We start from the raw sequence: 18,355 nt of genomic DNA, 5'->3' as shown, positions 1-18,355 counted from the left end.
AGAGGCCCATGCCGCCTTTCCTGCTTGTCCCCCTCCCAAGCCCCAGGGGTGCCCGTGTCCCTGCCCGGGCAGGGGCTGGAGCTCTCCCACTGCACCATGGCCCCGCTGCCGGGGGAGGGCAGCACGGCCCCGGGGAAGGGAGAGCTCACCCTGGGTCCCCATCCCGCAGGGACCCCTGCAGCCCTGCCACCCCTCGGCCACTGCATAGGCTGCCTGCCTGCCCTCGTACCCATCCCATAGCCCAGCTCCGCCCTGCCCCCAGTCCCTCCATCCCTTTCTGCGGTGACCTTGGCATCCTGCCCCGGCCCTGATGCCGAGGCACGAGACAAAGCCACCTTATCGATGCTCTTGGCCGTGGCAGCATCGGTGCCCAGCCCCACAGCCTGCCCTGCTGCAGAACCCCTGGCTGGGCTGGATAAATCCCGTTTCCCAGCCCCTACTTGGTGTGTGGCTCGAGGTGGCGGTGATGGTCACGGGGCCGTGTGCCGCGGCGGGGCCGGCAGAGGCGGGAGGGCACCCCACTGCCCTTCCTCAGCGCGTGGGCACGCCAGGCCGCCGCGATGCTCTCCACCTGCGGGGATGGGGAGAGGGACGGGGGCATTAAAACCCAAAACCCACCCTGCAGCATCCTCCAGCCCCCCCAAGAACTGGCAGCAGCTCACCGGGATGAGCAGATCCCGCTGGTTGTGGCTCTCCAGTGTCACCAGTTCGCTGGGTGCCAGCAAGGGCAGACGCAGCTCCCGCACGGGCAGAGCAGCCACCTCAGGCACCGGCCGCTCCAGGACAGCCTGACAACAGTGGTGTGTGAGGGATAGGAATGGTGATGTCCTGGGCAGTGGGGAAGGCAGAGGCTTGGGGGGGAAGCGAGTGACACAGCTGCTGTGTCCATCACACAGCCCCGGGAGAGGGTGCCTGGGTTCCCAGCGTGGGCACCCCTGGGTGGTTGCCGCTGCATTCCACTCACCGAGCTGACGTGTGCCCACTCCCGCACAGCGTGCACCAGGTCCAGCTCGTCCACGGCCAGGCGGTCGCTGCGCAGCACCCGCGCCAGCACCACATCCGAGAGCTCACGGAAGCCTTGTGTCCGCACCACTGCCTGCCAGCACAGCACAGCACCGGGGCACTGGAACCACGACCCCACAGAACCACCACCCCCCGGCAATGGGCCATCCAACCCATCCTGGTGCCATCCCTGCCTGGCACCCCAGCATCTCCCCACCCAGACCCTCAATGTCCTGGCACCCCAGTACCCCCAGCGTGCCTCTGCCTGACACCCAGTATCTTCTCTCCAAATACCATTTGCTCCTTTTCCCAGCCTCCAGGCACCCCATTCTTAGGGGCCCTGCTCCCTTGCCTCATGCTGTGTCCCACAGTGTTCTCCATGCCACGTGCCCCCCACGCCCTGGGGCACCCTGCACCATGCTCCCCCATCACCTGGTGCCGTACCGCAGTGCAGCCCTCGATGAAGGCCAGGCAGTGCTGCTGGAGGTCTGTCTGCCCATAGGCCACCGCCGCCTGTGGGACAACACAGACACCTGCAAGTGAGCCTGGGGAAGGAGGGACCCCCCCCTCAAAGCCCTACAGAGACATGGGCACTCTCAGGGACCCGGGTGAGGTGGACACCCCTGTGTGTGGGTATCATGGTGAGGGTGTGGGGAAGAAGGGGACCTTCTGGCCTGACCCACGGCAAAGGGTTTTTTTTGGTGGCTTTAATGCCCACAATGGTCATCCAGTTCCACCATCAGCAAGAGACCTTATTTTCCACTGCTGCTCAGGAACATCACCCAGCCCACAGTTTGGGGGGAGAAGCCCTGGTGTTGCTCTCACAAGGTCACTCTGTGGGCATAGAGGACCACCAGTCCCCAGTGCCCTGTTGCCAGCCTGACCCATAGCTGCCATCCCCTACTGCAGCAGGAATTTGGGGTGCTCTCATTCCCCCCAGCTCTACCAAGCAATGCTTGTCCCAGGGCTGGCACTGCCCTGGGCAGCAGGAGGGCACGTCTCCGTCCCCCTGTGGTGGCAGCCCCTGTGTGCAGGGTGTTTGGGACCAGCACAGGCAGGGTGAACATTGCCTCCCCCTCCACCACAGCAGGGGACCAGCGCTGACGCAAGCGGGGAGGGAAGACAAGCTGTTTTCTTCAGGTTTGTTTTGTTCTGGGGTTTTGGGGTTTCTTGTTTTGTTTCCTTCAGGCCAGTTTTAGCTCTGTTTATGCCACGGTGGTCTGGCATCACATCTGGCTGGAGCTCTGTGCTCTGGGGCAGGCACCTCACCCCAAGAGGATCCCTTCAGCTTGTGGGAGATGAAACAAATCCCCTTCCTCTGGGGAACAGCCTTGGTCCCACCAAGTAGCACGGCAGAGCCATCAGGACCTCCCTGAGGCTGTTTTTAGGTGCCACAACTCTCAGCAGGGGTTTTTGGGACTGGCTCCCAGAAACCCAGTGCCTCCCCATTTCATGCAGATGATGGCAAGGCCCTGGCACTGGGGAGTTCTGGCCATCCCTGCTCAGGGTAGTGTGAGGACATTTCTCTGGCAGGCTCTGGTGGCCCCAGTGTCTCTTGCAGCCCTGATACAATAGGCTGGCAGGGCAGCTTATAGACCAAAGCTGTGTGGATGGTGGTAGCACCACTATCCAGAGCAGGAGGCCAGCTCCTGTCCCAAATTTTATGGTTATTTTTAACCCTCTTTGACACTACAGGTGTTAGTCTTACCTGCAGGGCCTCGCAGACCTGCTCCACACTCAGCGTGTCCTTGATGAACTTCACGCAGAGCTGGAAAGCAGACAGGGAGAGGTTGGGCAGAGCAGGGACCCAACCCTGCCATCCCCACGTGCAACTCTCAGCATCCCCTGAGTCCCCAGGACATGGGTCACAGAGCAGAGGCACTTTCAGCCCCCCCAGGGTTTCATAAGATAGCAGTGGGCTGAGGGATGAGGTCTCACAGCATAGCTGTTGGCAGCCAGCTTGGCCACTGATTAAGCCAGGGGCCAAGCTTGATTTGACCAAACCCAGCCAGCCTGATAGCCCCAGGTGGGTCTCATTACCCTGTCGACAAACAACAGCCATGTTCTGCCACAGGGAACAATCCTGGTGCCAGCTGCATTGGGTGATCCCAGCTTTGACTCGGCCTTGCCTGCCAGCTGTGCGCTGCCTGTGACTGCTGGGGGACTCCTCCTGCATCCCACACATGAGTGATGCAGGTTGGATGCAGCCAGACCTGCACAATTATTGACAAGTGGGACCTCGCTCCTGCCCATCTCAGCTGCTTGGCAGAGTCCCTGGGAAACCCAAGGGGATGTCACATGCAGGGAGGAGTCAGCTGGGGCAGAAGGGCCCTGAGTCATTGGCAGGCGGGACATGAGGTCACCCTGCTTCTAGGGATACAGTCACAGACTTCCGAGCTATCCTTGGTCAGCCCCCTTTGCTCCCACCCCTCCTCATGCCTCTCCCCACTGCAGGTCATCCCCCCTGAGGATGCATTTGCTGGGTGATGGGGTGTGACTTGTGTGGCTGGAGCACTGGGTCCCCCTTTTTTTCAACACCCCTTAAGCTGTTTGATAGCTCTGTACCATATCTGAGCTTTGGCCCCACAGGGTGATGGGGCAGGTCCCATCCCACCACCCTGGCACACAGCCTGTGGTTCCTCAGCTCCTGAGGTGCTTCCCCAGTGTGGTGTGAAGGGAGGGGAAGTCCTGGCCCGAGACAGCAGGTCACGCGTTCAGCCTGCTGTAATTCAGGAATCAGCCTGATGACGTGGCCTGGCCACCCTCCCCGACACCGAGCTGCTCCAGCTCCCTGCCCCCTCCTCTTTGCTCCCTGCTGTCCTCCCAAAACCTTCCCACCAAAGCAGCATCCCCTTGGCAGCACCACATCCAGGGTGCTGACTGCTCCCAGGGGTCAGGGCTTTCTTTACTGTATCACTGCCAAATGACCACAGAGAAATCCTGGGCAACAGCACAGGGGCTTTCCGGCTGCTCTTTGCTGTGTGGGAGACGTGAAACCCCACGGCCTTCCCCGTGATTTCCCAGGATTCCCCTGCAGGATTTCTGGACAGTGGTGCACCCCCTCAAGGGGGATCCCCCTGCAGAGACCTTCCAGGATCGAGAAGCAGGGCTGAGCCTGCTCTGGACCTGAGTGATGCACCACAGTGCTTTCCTCAGAGCCACCTTCAGCCACCAGCCATGCAGGGACCATCTTGGGGTGCTCCCCAGCATGGGGACACTCAGAGACCACCACCCCCAGTCTAAATAGGGCTGTACCTTGCACAGGTCCTGCAAGCCGTACTCCACCGACGAGGTCAGCACCTCCAGTGCCTGCAGGCAAAAGGGAACTTGTGAGAATCAGAGCGCAGGGCCATGGATGGGCACGGCAGCCCAAGGGCTTGTGTGCTCCTGCCTCCACGGGAGCTCCCAGGTGGAGTATGGGGGGTAAGGCTGCCATATGCAGGCAAATTTAAGTCTCCTGCTGTGGTGTCCCCATTCCCAGCATCCAGGGTGTGCACAGCCAGCTGGGACAAGGTGCTGTGGACACCCCACAGTGCTAGGCTGAGACCCCATACACTCACTGCACTGTTAGCCAGCCAGAAAGCACCATGCAGATCACCTCCTCCAACTCTGGCACACCAAGGCCTGCAAAGCACCCCCTACTCCTGCATCCCCCCCCTTGTCCCTCCCATGTCCACGGCGCCCACCAGCCCCATCCCCACTCACGATGTGGCTGTTGAGGGTGACACTGTTGGTGTAGAGGAACTCGATGACAGCCAGGAAGACCTCAGGCTGCACGTTGCCCAGGATGAAGGGGCCCTGGGGTGGGACACTGCTGGAGGAGTCCTGGCTGCCCACTGGCACCTGGGTGAGCATCCCTCGGAAAGCCTGACAGCGGCACGCCAGCACACAGCGGTGAGCAAACACCTTCTGCTGCTCCGGGCCCACCACGAACGTCACATCGCTGCAGGGAGAAGGGACCGTGAGGGATGGGGTGCCTGGAAAGCAAGGGCACAGGATGCCCTGGACTGGGACAGGGCAGACATGAAGAGACCTGCTGAGTGCCCATCCCAGCAGGGCAGTACCACTTAATTCAGGGGCTTTTAATGCTGTGTCCCAGCAGGGGCACAGAGGGGACCTTGTTGGCAGCTCCTTGCAGCCACTCGAATGCTTCAGGCAAGGTCAGCTGGGTCCTCTGGAAAGCACAGAGAGCCACGGGGACTGGCAGAGACAGCCCTGAGTGCCAGCACTGAGCAGAGCAGAGAAGGGCCAGGGACAGCTGGAGAAAGTGACTTTCTCTTTTGGCACAGCAGAGCGGAGGAAAGCGTGGCTGTCACCAGGATCAGCCTCCTTGACTCATGGGAACTGACTCATTGTCCCAGGGATGTGAAGCCTCCAGCATTGCTGCGGGTGGGGCTGGCACTGGCCCTCCCCAGGCCTGTGGGACATACTGGGCCACAAGGATATAGAATGAAGGTACAGGGTGCAGGCTGAAGGAGGAAGGATGCAGAATGAAGTAGATGTATGCAGAGCACAGATTACAGGCTGCAGGATGAAGGATGAGAGGTGTGGGATGCAAGATGTGAGCAGCAGGATGCGGGCTGGGGATGACCGGGCAGCTGCTTCCCCACTGCCCGATGCTGTGGCTGGGTAGTTTTCACTGGGATTTCTCTTCTAGGTGGCCAAAACTTTCAGCAGGGATGCGGATTTCCTCAGATAGCTCTGGAATTTGTGCCAGATCTCAACAGGAAGTAGACTAAGAGGACCACAACCAGGCAGGATGTACCATGCAGGTAAGGGACAGCCAAGGGAGCAGCTCTCCACTCTGAAAGGAGGTGTTAGGGACAGCCAGGCTGTCACTTGCCCCCTGGGGTGTGGGGAGGTTGGAAGTAAAGCGCCAGGGTGGGAAAGGAGCTGAGCACAGGAGGCTGCACATGGGGAGCACAGCGAATACCCCCACTCCTGGCAAGGGCAGGAGCTCCAGCATGAGATTTATGCTGGGACACTGCCTTGCCCTGTTGGCACCATGCCTGGGGACAGAGAGGGTCTGGGCACACCTGGGGACCTTCCCTCCTCCAGGCAGGCGGTGCCTGTCCCGGGGGAAGAGGCTCCTGTCGCCGCGCGGTTGCACAAGCCACGCGTGGTGACCCACGGCGAGCACAAGCCACAAGCTGTCCCCACCAGCTGCCCGGGGCTCCCTGCGCGGCCCCGCAGGCCCCAAAAACCCCCCTCAAGCAGCGCTCCGGGCCGCAGGGAAGCGGCACCGAGCGGGCAGCGGGGGCTCCGGCGTGGCTGGGCGGGGGGTGGCGGCCCCCCCGGCCCCTCACCTGAACTGGGGGTTGTTGACCAGGGTGCGCAGGGCGCTGCTGAAGGCGGCCACGTCGCCCTGCAGCCGCGCCGAGCAGGGCCCGGCCATGGGCGGGCGGGCGGGCAGGCAGGCAGGCAGGCAGGGAGGGAGGGAAAGCGGCGGAAGGAGGCGCTGGGAGGCTGGAGGGAGGCTGGTCTGGCCCGGCCGGCCCGGGGAGGCCGCGGGGAGGAGGAGGCCAACACGTGGCGTTTGTGTGACACGGCCCATCGCTGGGGAAACCCGGCGGGCAGCGCCGGGGCTGGGAGGCTGCGCTGCCCGGGGGGGGCTGCGGGAGGGAGCGAGGGGACAGCGAGACGTGCAGCCCACCCTTGCCCGCCGAGGCAGCTCGGTGTGGCATTTACCGCAGAGCGGCTCGCTCTGAGTGGAATTCCCTGCTGTGTTTCGTGGTAGGGCTCTGGCGCGCCTGGCACCGGGACCTTGCCCCTCCCAGCCGGTGGGTTCGGTGCACAAGGAGCCTGTGGATGGGGGAGATGGGGGTGAAGGGAGGCAGGCAGCTGGGGTTTTGGAAAAGGCAACAACACGTGCACAGGTTAAATGCACAGACATCACCCTCACCTCCACCTGCAGAGCCTCCATGGAAAGCTGCTGAGCATGGCTGGGTCCCCAGCACCAGCACTGGAGCAGACTGGAGCCCAGCGGGGGGATCTGCTCCCTGAAATGGCAAAAGTCTTCTCTCCTGTGATGTTCATGGCCAGAGCCCTGCAGTTCTCATGCCTGCTTAGGACACAAGCGATAAATCACAGGCAGAAAAAAGCATCACCAGTCTCACAGAAAGGCTTGGGTTGGAAGGGACCACCCATCTAGTTCCAACCCCAGGGGCAGGGATGCCACCCACTAGATCAGGTTGCTCACCTAAGCCCAAACGAAGTGCCATGCCAGGGGATGGCCTGTCCCCTTCCTTCCAAGTCTGGCTGGCCCCAAGCAGCCCAAGGAGAGGAATGCAGGCGGATTGCCCATGGAGGAATCCACCTTTGTCAGCAGGTGGTGTGAAGGAGAGGCAGGAGAGGGGCCTGGAGCTGACGGCAGTACCTCACGGGAGCAGGGTCCAGCTGGCAGTGCGCTTGGCAGCGCTAGTCAGCGGCAGGCTATAAATACCTCTGACAGGAGATAGAAACACAAAAGCCGTCTCCACTTTCCTCAAATAGCTCGGCAGCCGGGCCAGACAAAGGCACATTGATGGAGCAGCCGTGGCGTACCAGCTGGGTTGGGCTCCGCTGGTGGAGAGAAACCCTGCTCAGGGTCGGGAGCCCCCAGCGACCTTCCCCCAGGCATTACAGCAGCAGGGTCCCTGGCACGTGGCAGGGCTGGGCTCCCTCCCATCCCTGGAACTGTTCAAGGCCAGATCGGATGGAGCCCTGAGCAACCTGGTCTAGTGGGTGGCATCCTTGCCCATGGCAGTGAGGTTGGAATGAGATGATCTTTAAGGACCCTTCCAATACAGCCCATTCTGTGATTCTATGACTCATTATGTACCCACCCACCCACACTCTCCTTTGGTGCAGTGAGGGATATGCACCCAAAGGATGCAAACCTTCGGGTAAAATCAAGCTGGTAGAAGTCCCAGCCCCGGTGCATCCCATAGTTGGGGCACACAGTGGCTATTCTCCACGCCCTGTCTTCTCTTGCACATCCAACACCAGCCAGCATTTTTCAGGGCTGGTAAGGAGAGCTGAGGTTGGAGGGCACATGCCTGTCCCTGTGCTAGCACAGCTGAAAATGCAGAGAGAGGAGGAGCAAAGTGGGACAGGGCTGACCAGGAAATAAGGAGTTACAGAAGCCTTGCCCCAGAGCAGCCCTGGAGAGCTACAGTGTCACATAGCAACACTTCACGTTCAGGAACCCAACAGGTTTGTTCCAGGAGCACAACAGGTTTGGCCCTGCTCTCGGCAACTTGCAAGATAAAGGTCGGTCCTGGGCAGCAACATAGGCCAGAAACAAGTCCCCTGAGTTTACTTCAGCAGGCCAGGAGTAGGACTAAGGGTAAGTGTGGGATCAGATGCAGACAGAAGAGCTGGGGAAGGAGCTGCTCACCTGTGCCTGTGAAAAGCTGGGGCTGGGAGAGCAGAGGGTGGGGGGTGAACCGTGCATGGCTGTGCTGAAATCAGCCCCAGCTGGCTGAATCTGATGGGCAGGGAGGTGCGGAGATCAGAAGGCAGCTTCCATGGACTTGCCTCACAGGGATGCACATGCCAGGAGGTGTGAGATCTGCAAAGGGCAGGGAGAAGTGGAGAGGCAGTGGGATGGAGATGCTACGGGACACCTGCCTCAGCCTGACACTCAGAGCCTCATCTCCTTTCCAGGCCACCCCTATGGCTGAGCAGCCTTGCCCAGAGACAGCCCTGCCAGCCCAGGTGATGGCTGCAGATAACACTGAAGCCTCTGTGCTCCATGGCACACGCCGTGGCTCCCAGCCCCTAGCCCGGGGCTCCGAGGAAGGCAAACCACCACTGCTGCTCTCCCGCCGCAACTCCGTCCTCAGCCGCCGCAGCTCATTCGGGGTGGTCCCGGGGAGCAGGCGCCCCTCCATCGGCCCTTGGATGTTCCACAGACGTGTTAGCTTCTCTGGGCTCCCCATTTTCCAGCCCATCCTCAAGGCCCGCCTCAGAAACACTTATAGGATGGGGCCAGACGAAGGCTGCAAGTTCAACGCGGAGCAGATGCAGCGGGTGCTGGAGAGGGCCCTGGCCAGTGCCCTGGGGACCACTGTCTACAGCCCTCAGGGCAGTGGCCCACTAGCCCAGAGCTTGGTTGAGCTGCTGCAGAGCCGGGCCAAGGAGGTGGTGCCACCCCGCTACAAGCTGGTCTGTCATGTGGTGCTGGGCCAGCAGGGCCAGCAGAGCCTGTTGGTGGCCAGCCGGGCACTCTGGGACCCTGACACAGACAGCTTTGCCTCCGCCACCTTCTCCAATGCCTCCCTCTTCGCTGTGGCCACAGTGCACGGCGTCTACTTCGAGTAGCACGTGCCTCTCCCTCCACCCAGTCTTGTAGAGCTGTAGGGAAAGAGCTGCTGAAATAAAGAGGGTTTGCCCAGCTGTGGCTCATACCTGGAATCTCTGGTCGTGGTATGTGCATGGAGCAAGAGAGGGATGCTCACTCCAACCTCAGCTCACACCCACACTGTATCTCCCACTACTATGGTTCGCAAGAAGACCCAAGCAGCAGCAAACACAATCCTAAAAACAGGCAACTGCCCAAGGCTGTTGGAGCAGCCCAGGCTGCTTCCCACAGCACAAGCTGCTCCCAGGCAGATTGATTACACAGATCACCTTCAAAGCAAGCTCACAGGGCTCTTTCCTGGCTTCACGCCCAGCTCATATCCTATCACACAAGATGCCATAGTACAAGGACCCAGGCAACTCCTCCACCACCTAAGGCATAACTCCCCTGCCTTCTGCAGCTCAGCAGAACAAGGAGGGCAGATGGGTTGGTCCAAGTGCAGAGGGAATTGGGAATGAGTTTGGCAGCAGCAAGAAGCTCCAGGTCTCCACTGGCAACACCAAGAGCTAACTCTGCCCTTCCTGTCAGTGGAGGTACCACATGGACTCCTTGCACCCATTCCTCCCTGCCTCCCTGACCTTGTTCCCCAGCGACAGTCAGTGGCAAGAAGGGTTATCCCTGGCAGACAAAAGCAGCCCTAGAGCATGGATGATGCTGAAGCCTTCTGTGACTCCAGATTCAGACAAGGCAGACACAGTTTGCCCTTAAACAAATAAGTGTTTATTGAGGTGAGTCAGGGAGAGGGGAGCTGCACACAGACAGACCAACAGGAAAATAAATAATTCCATATAAATAAGATACATAAATAGTCCCACATGGCAGAGACTGCCTTGAAATAAGAAACTACCCTGGGTCCCAACAAGATGAGGGCTTCTCCAGGCAAGTCCTCAGATCCCATTCCCCACCCCCCCTTTATCAAACCTCAAGTTGTACCAGACAATTCACAATTTGGAAACAGACAGGGCACAGTTGGGCCCAGCACAACACCCTCCTTAGTGTAGCAGTTGTGGAGTGGCACACACCAGCCCACAGAGTCCCTGGCAGGGCAGGCATCACCCTTCATGCCTTGTCCACCCCGAAAAGGGGGTTTCCCTACCCCACAGCACCCAAGGCTTGAGGTCAAGGCTGTGCCAGTCCTCTCCAAGCTATGCAGAGGGTCTGTGCAACTGGTGCATCACCCTGGGCAGGCCAGGGCAGCCTGAGCTCCCACCACAGGCAGTTGCCAGCCCCAGACAAGACACAACCAGCCCCAAACCTGGCTGCAGGGTACTCACCCACCACCACCTCCCTGTACCACCCCAGTCCACTCCACCAAGATCAGCACAATGAGAGCAGGAGCCAGAGATGGAAAGACAGCGATTGCCCAGAGCCAGGGAGCAGCAAGGGTATCCAGACCTGCTGCTGTAACCACATCCACATCTTAGTCCAGAGTCCAGCTGAGCACTGGGATACAAAGTGCCCAGCTGGGCAGCCAGCACCACAACATACCTCCCATCCCATGGGAGGGCAGGAGGAGACCTCTATGTCCAGAGAGGGTCTCCCAGGGTCCCATGCTAGGCCTCAGCCCATTCCTGGAGGAGCTTGAGGATGTATCTGAGGCGGTGGTGGAGCTCAGGAGAACAGCCCAGCTCCTGGATACTGCACAGCTTGTAAGTGTAGGAGTTGCGCTCCCGGTTGATGTAGGTGACAAGGCAGGAGTGGTCAGGCTTGCTAATGATCACCTTGGTGTGGTCGTTATAGAAATTCACCTAGAAGACAGGTTGGGCTTGGTTTAACCCATGCTTCCCACAGCATGTTGGGAGCCAAGAGGCAGCCACACTTCCTGCCTCAACCCGTTCCTCCTCCCCAACCTGCCTGGGAGCATCCCTGCTCCGTGCCCCATGCCAGGAATGCGGCGGCCCCAGCACTGGGGCAGACGGAAGCATCCAGCTGAAGCATCATGTCCCCACCCAGGGACTGGGGAAGCTGCAACCAGCATCTCCAGGCACTGGAGAAGCATCTTGCACCCACAGCTGTTTTCACAGCTGGATTTTGCATTTGAGCTGTAGCAGACAAGATCCAACACAGGCCAGGAGACACCATCTGGCCTCTTCCTCACAAGGGTCTAGGCTTCTCCACTGTGCTCCACACGTACCTGGAGGGTGCCATTGCTGAAGAGCATGAGCAAGGCTTGGTCAGTCTTCACCCACTGCAGGAGGAGCAGGGCCGGCTGCCCGAGGTCATCTATGCTGGGCAAGTCACCTCCCTTGGAGAGAAGGGTCTGCATAAGCCACTGGTCCCGTACACAGCAGCACTTCCACCAGCACACACACCACCAAACCTGGACACCCCGCCCCTCAATGGGGTCCCCACTCCCAGGACACAACTGAGTGTCCACCAGGCCACAGCCTGCAAAAGCAGGGAGTCCAACCAGCCCACAAGCAGTGTGGTCAAGCCAAGACCCAACATCCGGCCCTGGGCCCCCAGCACCCACCTTCATGAGGTGCTGCTCCATGTAGGACGCAAAGTAGCGCAAGACACTCATCTGTCCCTGCAGCTGCTCGGGGATGGCGGCCACAGAGAACACCAGGTGTTTGCTGTTGGTCGGGTTGTAATGTACAGTCCTGCAGGGAGCACAGCGTGAGCCTCAGGGACGTCCAGCACCAAACCCACCCTGGCACAGCCTCCCCTTGGCCCCTTCCCACCCACAGGGCTGAGACAGACACCAGCCCCGCTCCTGCTGCTCACCTGTGGTTGGGGGAAAGCGTCATGTGCGTGCCGTTGTTGAAGAGGACCCCGATGCTGCGGTTGGAGAGCTGGTAGCCAAAGCCATACTTGTTGGAATAATCCACCCACTTGCTCACCCAGACAAAGTGCTCGTGGCGGGCCAGGGAAGCCGGGTTTTTCTCCGCTGGCGGAGAGGAGAAGAGGTGGTGAGCAGAGCAGGCAGCCAGTCCCTCCCCCTTTCACCTCCCCCACAGAGGGGAGCAGACCCTTGCAGCAAGCTCTGGCACCATTTAAGGTGCTGTTTGTTCCCCAAATAGCAGCCATGCCTTCATCCCAGGGAAAAAAGGGATGCACAGCACCCTACCCCATGCCAGAGCAGTCCAACCAGTTTACCTGGGGGCATGGAGGAGAGGCAAGTCCGCAGGAGCCGGACGGCCGACTCGATGACGGCAGAGGCGGTGATGCAGTCTTCAAAGGCTGCAGGGAGAAGATGACAGGCTGAGTCAGCCGGCCCCGCTATCAGCCAGGCAGCACAGGAAGCCCAGGGCAGGCTGGGGTGGCAGGGGCAGGTGTTGCTCACCCTCACAGCTGCTGGCCATCGTTCCCCGGATGGAGGGGGACACAGACTTGTGAGATGTCTCCTCCACCACTGTCTCCACGGGGCTGGAGCTGGCACTGCGGCAGGACACAGGAGTGGCCTGGGGAAGAGACCCGGCTTTACCACCGTCCTGCCCGAAAGAGGGGCACACGTGGCCTCAGAGATGTTCTCACCTCGTTCCCTTCCACAGTTTTATAGCTCATTTGCCGACAGATCGAGGTCTTCATCAGCCCAGTGACCAGCTTGGAGATGTCATCCTTGTCCTCCGGAGAGCCCTTCTTGGCTGAAAGGAGAGCAAATGATGAGCACACGCTGCTGAGCACAGTGGATGGGGACATCTGGGACATCACTCCCAGTAGTTCAGCTCTCCCTTATATGCTCCCATGCCCAGGGTGGCAAGGATGGTCTCAAACAGCTGCCTCCCACTTTCACTTCCCAGTTCTCATGCTACACAGGGCTTTCAGGAGGAACTGCCCCATGGGTTGCGGCACAGCATCCGCTCTCCAGGCACACACCCATGCCAGGCCACCAGCACGAGGAGGGCTCGCCAAGCCCAGCTCCTGCTGTCCCCAGGCAGGGGGACCACAGAGACCCATCAGATCTCTGCAGAAGACAGGACACACTTCTCCCTGGGTAGAAGGGTCACCCAGAGCCTCCCTGGCAAGTGCACAAACTCACCTTTGGGTTTCTTCTTTCCAAAGAGCGTCTTCGTGACTTTAGCAAACAGAGTCTTTGCAGGGTTCGGGGGACTCAGTTCTGGAGCCATCACACAGCTGCTGGGAGGGAGCTTCTCAGGCGTGTAGCCCTGCAGAGAGGTCAAGGAAAAGGTTTGGTTTCCATAGGCCACATGCTCCAGGCAGAGCAGCTGCCCTGGGCTGACCGCAGTCATTCACATCCCTCCTGACAGCCAGCTTGTGTTTCCGTCAAGCCTTGGAAGCATGACTGGCATCAGTACAGGAAACAACCCCTTGCTATAGCAACAAGGCAGCAGGAACACACCAGATCCCTCAGTTCCCCTGGCTGGCATTCAGGCAGGGCAGCGGCTGCATCCTTTGAAGGACTGAGACTTGGGCTCCAAGGACAGCCCCCTGCACAGCCCAAAAAGCTTCATCCGCCTCATCCCACCTGGAGAAGGGTCCCTACACACCCAGACCCCGCCATGCTCACCTTGAAGAACTCATGGTCCAAAATCTCCTCAAGGGTGAGGCGGTCCTGGGGGTTGCGTCTGAGGATGCCAGCGATGAGATGCTTCGCGGGCAGGGAGAGGAAGACAGGGAGGGTGTATTCCACCTGCTTGATGCACCTGTAGGTCTCCTTGAGGTCAGAGGTCTCGAAGGGAGGGTTCCCACACAGCAGGGTGTACCTGGGAGGGGACATGCATGCCACTGTCACATCCCCACCAGGCTTGTGACTCAGCAGCACTTAAAGCAAGGAAGTTATTGGCATTTGGTTGGCCACACCTGGCTGAGAGCACCACTTCCAGCCTGGACAGCCATGCTCACATCCGGCCACACTTCCTCCTAGCAACGGCTCAGAGCAACAGGCGAGGAGCCCCAGGGAAGGACAGAGGGCTGGCAAACAAAGCCTACTCTCTGCCACCGTTTCTCCCACCCCCATGTGGCTGCCGGGGTGGAAAGCAGAGCAGGAAGCTTACAGGCAGCAGCCAGGCAAGGGGCTGGATGTGCTGAGGCAGCACAGCAATCGCTCTCTGAGCAAACAGAGCCGCAGCCACAGAGATTTTCCGTTGTTTATCAGGTTCACGGTGCGGTCAAGCCTGCTTTGAACTGGAGCTGAGTGCGGCATGAGTGTGCCTGCCCCGTGCAGGTCCTGCTTGCACAGTCCCACGCAGCATCCCGGGATGGCGGGCAGCACCTGCTCCAAAGCAGGGCCGGGCAGGATCCAGCCACTCGCTCCCCTCCCCCTGCCTTGCAGCCGCCACCGCCGAGCCACAAGGCAAAGTACATGAAAACTTCCTCGTTGGGCTGCCCACAGCCTGGTCATCCCCCCACCCCACGCAGGGTGCCCAGACCCCTCCCCACACAGCAGCACAGACTTACATGACACAGCCCAGAGACCACACGTCCGACTCCGGCCCATGGCCCTGCCTCAGCAACACTTCTGGGGCCAGATAGTTGGGGGTCCCACATATTGTCCTGTGGGGCAGAGCACCAGATCAGTGTGTGCTCTGCATCCCCTCACAGACAGCCTCCCCCCACTCCAAGCCCTGGGATTTAGCTTTGCAGCCGGTCCTCCCCGATCCATTTTGCTCTTTGTGTCCCAGAGAGCTCCCCTCCATCTACAAGGAGTCCCATACAGAATCCCTCCTCTTCAGCTCCCAGGGGTCAGGAGCAGCTGCTGCTGGGGAGCCGTTGGGAAGAGGCTGTCCCGGAGCCGAGGAGGAACAGAGCCTTTGTGTCCCAGCCTGCGCAGCCGGCACGGCAGCCGGGCAGGCACAATAGTAATAGTCAACACATTGTTCTCCCCGACGGCTGCAAGCTCCCTCCTGGAGGAGCCACAAAGCCCCCAGCCCCCTCGCCTTGCCTTGCAGCTGGAGCAGGAATAGCTCCCTCACCCCAGGAAGGGTGCCCCAAGGCTTCCTCTCCCCAGGCCAGGAGGGACCACTCAACCCTCTGTTCCCCTGGGAAGCCATAGGAGAAAAAAAAAAAGAGTGAAGCCCCAGAGGACTCTGTAATAAGAAAACCTCGAACTTACTTTTTCTTCTGGTCAGAGGCATCCTGGCAAGCAGCCAGCCCGAAGTCCCCCACTTTCAGCTCCATGTTTTCATTGATGAAGAAGTTGCCTGCAAGTCAAGGGCGATGCGTCACCACAAGTCCCTCAGGGACAGCTTGCGCCCCACACAGCACTGTGCCCCAACCACAGCACTCACCAAGCTTGAGGTCTCTGTGCAGGATGCCCTTGAGGTGAAGATATTTCAAGCCTGAGATGATCTGTTTGAGGTAATAGCGCACTTCGGGCTCCAGCAGAGTATGGCGGGCCTTCCAGATATGGGCCAGGGACTGCAGAGGGAGAGAAGGCAGCTTGTGATTGCAGGCAGGGAGAACAGGCAGCCCTGCTGACTAGGCACGGGGCAGGCAGGGTCAAAGCCAGTTCTTCCAGAAGTTGCACATTCACAAATAATCCTTCTTTCACAGCCATGACCTCAGCAGACTCCCTACACAAGGCTGAGGTTGCTCAGCAAAGCCGGGGGAACCACTGGATTTACGGTGGCCCCAGCATGAACAGGCAGTCCAAGTAGAACAGGCAGCTGATGGAGTGCCCAGTGCTGAGCAAAATCACATGGCTTATGGTGAGCTCAGAGGGTGTGACAGAGCACGCAGCTTAGGGGCAGGGGAGCGCTAAAAAAACACCTCAGATAAGACCTGCTCCAACCAGCTATGGCTGTTTTAAGGTATCCTTTGACAAGGAGGCCACACCAGCACTGACCTTCCTACTGCAGTGTTCCAGGAATATGTAGATGCTCTCTGAGTCCTCAAAGTAGTGGGAGAACTTGACAATGTGCTTATGGTGCAAGTCTCGGTGCAGCTCGATCTCATTGGTGATCTGGAAGAGAGCAGCAGTGCCAGGTGAGCACAGGGCCCCTGCTGCCCCCCACCAGCCCAGCACCCCACCAGCCCCATGGCACCCACCTTCTCCCTCTGGTGGGGTTTAGCCACCCGGCTGTGTGGAATGACCTTCACGGCATAGGTTTTGTTGCTGGAGAGGTCCGTCATTTCATAGCATCGTGCAAACCCGCCCTGCACGGGAAGAGGTGGTTATGGATGGGTGAGAGACAGCTCTTTACCCCTGACTGCTTACAAGCCTCCTCCTCCTCCCCCATTCCCTGGCAGCACAGCCCGACAAGCGTCACACGCTCCCTCCTGCCGCGTCGCCCACTAAGATCTGAACTATGATGCTCTTAACCAGGCATTTTCTTCACCCGGTTCTTGTAAAAGCCCCCAGGGCATTTTTCCTCCCACTATGGCCGGACTTTGCATCTTTCCACATGACAGATCAACCTGGAAAGTCCTGCGCAGGGCAGGAAGCCCGGGGACCAGAGGCCACCGAAAGGCAGTCCCATGGAGACAGGTTTTTCCTGCCGTGATGTCACCCCTCCAATCTGCACACTCAGCCGCCGAGCCCGCCCGGGCTGGGCTGGGAACCGGCACCCACCTCCTACACACGCCGCTGGTAGCCCGGGAGAAAAGTTGCGCGCGCGGCCCCTGGGAACCGGGGCACCCGCCGGCCCACGCACACCCCGCGGGGCGCCCCGAAACCGATGCGGCTCCGATAGCCGGCGAGGCACGAAGCCAGGCCGGGTGATTCAGTGCTTCCAGCGCCGCTGCGGGCCCGCCGCGAGAAGCGGGGAGGGTGGACGCGGCGGGCGGCAGCCGAGGGGCTGCATCCAGCCCCGGGCCGCCCGGGGTGGGCGTCGGGCAGGCGCGGCAGCCCCCGGCCCTTCCCCGCGCCCGCACCGGGCGACATCTCCCGGCCCCGCTCAACCCGGGGCGGCTGGTGCCCTCCGCGGCGGCTCACCCGCCTCTCCCCCACTCCCCGTACCTTTCCCAGCAGGCGGCCCTTGCAGTAGGAGCGGCCGGAGATCGGGTCGGTGACGATGCGGGTGGTCTCGGCCGCGCGGGGCGGCGGCGCCGGGGCGGGCGCGGGCCGTGCGGGGAGGCCGGCGGTGGAGAAGGGGGGGAAGAGGCCGGCGGACTCCATGGCGGGCGCGGGGGGGGGACCAGGAGGCGTCCCGGGGCGCTCCGCCGGCCCCGCGCACGTGGCCCCACCGGCGCTGCCGCCCCGGGAATCCCGCCGCCTTTATCAATGGGAGCAATGACGTCACCCGAGGGGCCCCGCCCCGGGCGGCCCCGCCCCGCTCTTAAAGGGGCCGCACCAGCGAGGAGGTGGGCGGGGCCGCACCACCGGGGAAGGGGGCGGGGCCGCAGGGACCCATTGGCGGCCCTTTGTCGTCCGTGCCCCGAGGCAACGGAGCCCGGACGGGGTCCTGCTGCATCCACCTCGCAGGGACCCTCCTGTACACACTCAGTGACACTCCCCCCTAAACACACACAGTGACACCCCTCATACACACACACACACACACAGTGACCCCCTCCCCATACACACACAGTGACCCCCCCCATACACACACAGTGACGCCCCCCAGCACAGGGTCCCCCCAATAGATACATCCCCCCTCCTACATACAGAGATACCCACAGGCAGACAGCCCTTGACTCAGGGCCCCCCTGCAGCCACACCGAGACCCCACAGACACACAGAGCCCCCTCCTCAGCTCCTTGCCCTGTTCTCCCAGGACACGCAGAGCCCTCCCCCCGGTGCACATCTATAAGTATACACACACACACCCCCCTACTTGCAGAATGTTTCCCCTCATGGGGGTGGCCAGCTTGTGTCACACAACCCCAGAGAGATTAGGGACCCCACACCTACTCCCTGCGGAGTGGCTGTGGCCAGGATGGGATTTCAAAGTCCATGTGTTGACTGTGGACCCTGACCTGTTCCCTCTTACGACAAACTTGGATACAGGCAGACACCCTCAAAGACACCCCCTTCACTCTGTGCCAGGGATCAGGGAGGAGGGGGTCGCAGCCCACCCCAGGTGGGGTGGTGGGGACACAGGGGACAATGGAAGATGCAGGGGATCTCCCTGGCCAGGCTGTCCATGGGTAGGTGATCGTTGACCA

General features: G+C 60.7%; 3 protein-coding genes across 7 annotated transcripts; 1 reads left to right on the top strand and 2 right to left on the bottom strand.

Annotated features, from left to right (window-relative positions):
- Window positions 1–39: 39 nt before the first annotated feature.
- BTBD19 (BTB domain containing 19) lies at window positions 40–6,397 on the bottom strand. Of its 2 annotated transcripts, XM_027892889.1 has the most exons (8): window positions 6,309–6,397; window positions 4,708–4,945; window positions 4,258–4,311; window positions 2,711–2,770; window positions 1,447–1,515; window positions 965–1,096; window positions 663–788; window positions 40–571 (listed from the first exon to the last, which is right to left on the bottom strand). In XM_027892889.1, the coding sequence occupies exons 1-8, from the start codon at window positions 6,395–6,397 to the stop codon at window positions 437–439; spliced, it is 903 nt and encodes a 300-aa protein (XP_027748690.1). In that variant the 3' UTR covers window positions 40–436. The 2 variants fall into 2 exon arrangements, with proteins under 2 accessions (XP_027748690.1, XP_027748696.1); XM_027892895.1 differs by lacking the exon at window positions 1,447–1,515.
- TCTEX1D4 (Tctex1 domain containing 4) lies at window positions 6,268–9,306 on the top strand. The gene is made up of 2 exons (XM_027892904.1): window positions 6,268–6,332; window positions 8,650–9,306. Exon 2 carries the CDS (start codon window positions 8,659–8,661, stop codon window positions 9,304–9,306), a length of 648 nt encoding a protein of 215 aa, XP_027748705.1. The 5' UTR covers window positions 6,268–6,332; window positions 8,650–8,658.
- A 741-nt stretch (window positions 9,307–10,047) lies between these two features.
- On the bottom strand, window positions 10,048–17,474 carry PLK3 (polo like kinase 3). Of its 4 annotated transcripts, none has more exons than XM_027892856.1 (15): window positions 17,184–17,474; window positions 16,298–16,405; window positions 16,095–16,211; window positions 15,538–15,667; window positions 15,363–15,450; window positions 14,708–14,803; window positions 13,818–14,013; window positions 13,329–13,455; window positions 12,824–12,933; window positions 12,633–12,750; window positions 12,446–12,529; window positions 12,074–12,236; window positions 11,820–11,949; window positions 11,481–11,591; window positions 10,048–11,094 (listed from the first exon to the last, which is right to left on the bottom strand). In XM_027892856.1, the coding sequence occupies exons 1-15, from the start codon at window positions 17,364–17,366 to the stop codon at window positions 10,900–10,902; spliced, it is 1,956 nt and encodes a 651-aa protein (XP_027748657.1). In that variant the 5' UTR covers window positions 17,367–17,474; the 3' UTR covers window positions 10,048–10,899. The 4 variants fall into 4 exon arrangements, with proteins under 4 accessions (XP_027748657.1, XP_027748667.1, XP_027748677.1 ...); XM_027892866.1 differs by having other exon boundaries at window positions 17,208–17,473; XM_027892876.1 differs by lacking the exon at window positions 17,184–17,474 and adding an exon at window positions 16,667–16,692.
- Window positions 17,475–18,355: the final 881 nt, after the last annotated feature.

Source organism: Empidonax traillii, unplaced genomic scaffold (assembly GCF_003031625.1).
Source record: "Empidonax traillii isolate 1590-97213 ecotype Southwest subspecies unplaced genomic scaffold, ASM303162v1 scaffold15:size5535645, whole genome shotgun sequence".
NCBI classification, from domain to species: Eukaryota; Metazoa; Chordata; class Aves; order Passeriformes; family Tyrannidae; genus Empidonax; species Empidonax traillii.
Note: the sequence above shows the minus strand (reverse complement) of the source record. Positions and strands in the feature narration are given on the sequence as shown.

Coding starts and splice junctions, on each gene's coding strand:
- BTBD19 (XM_027892889.1), bottom strand. CDS start 6,397: ATGGCCGGGCCCTGCTCGGCGCGGCTGCAGGGCGACGTGGCCGCCTTC. Junction 1,516..2,710: donor AGGTCTGCGAGGCCCTGCAG/GTAAGACTAACA, acceptor GTTGTCCCACAG/GCGGCGGTGGCCTATGGGCA. Junction 789..964: donor AGTGGGCACACGTCAGCTCG/GTGAGTGGAATG, acceptor CACTGTTGTCAG/GCTGTCCTGGAGCGGCCGGT.
- TCTEX1D4 (XM_027892904.1), top strand. CDS start 8,659: ATGGCTGAGCAGCCTTGCCCAGAGACAGCCCTGCCAGCCCAGGTGATG.
- PLK3 (XM_027892856.1), bottom strand. CDS start 17,366: ATGGAGTCCGCCGGCCTCTTCCCCCCCTTCTCCACCGCCGGCCTCCCC. Junction 16,212..16,297: donor AACCCCACCAGAGGGAGAAG/GTGGGTGCCATG, acceptor GCTCTCTTCCAG/ATCACCAATGAGATCGAGCT. Junction 11,592..11,819: donor TGGAGCAGCACCTCATGAAG/GTGGGTGCTGGG, acceptor CTTCTCTCCAAG/GGAGGTGACTTGCCCAGCAT.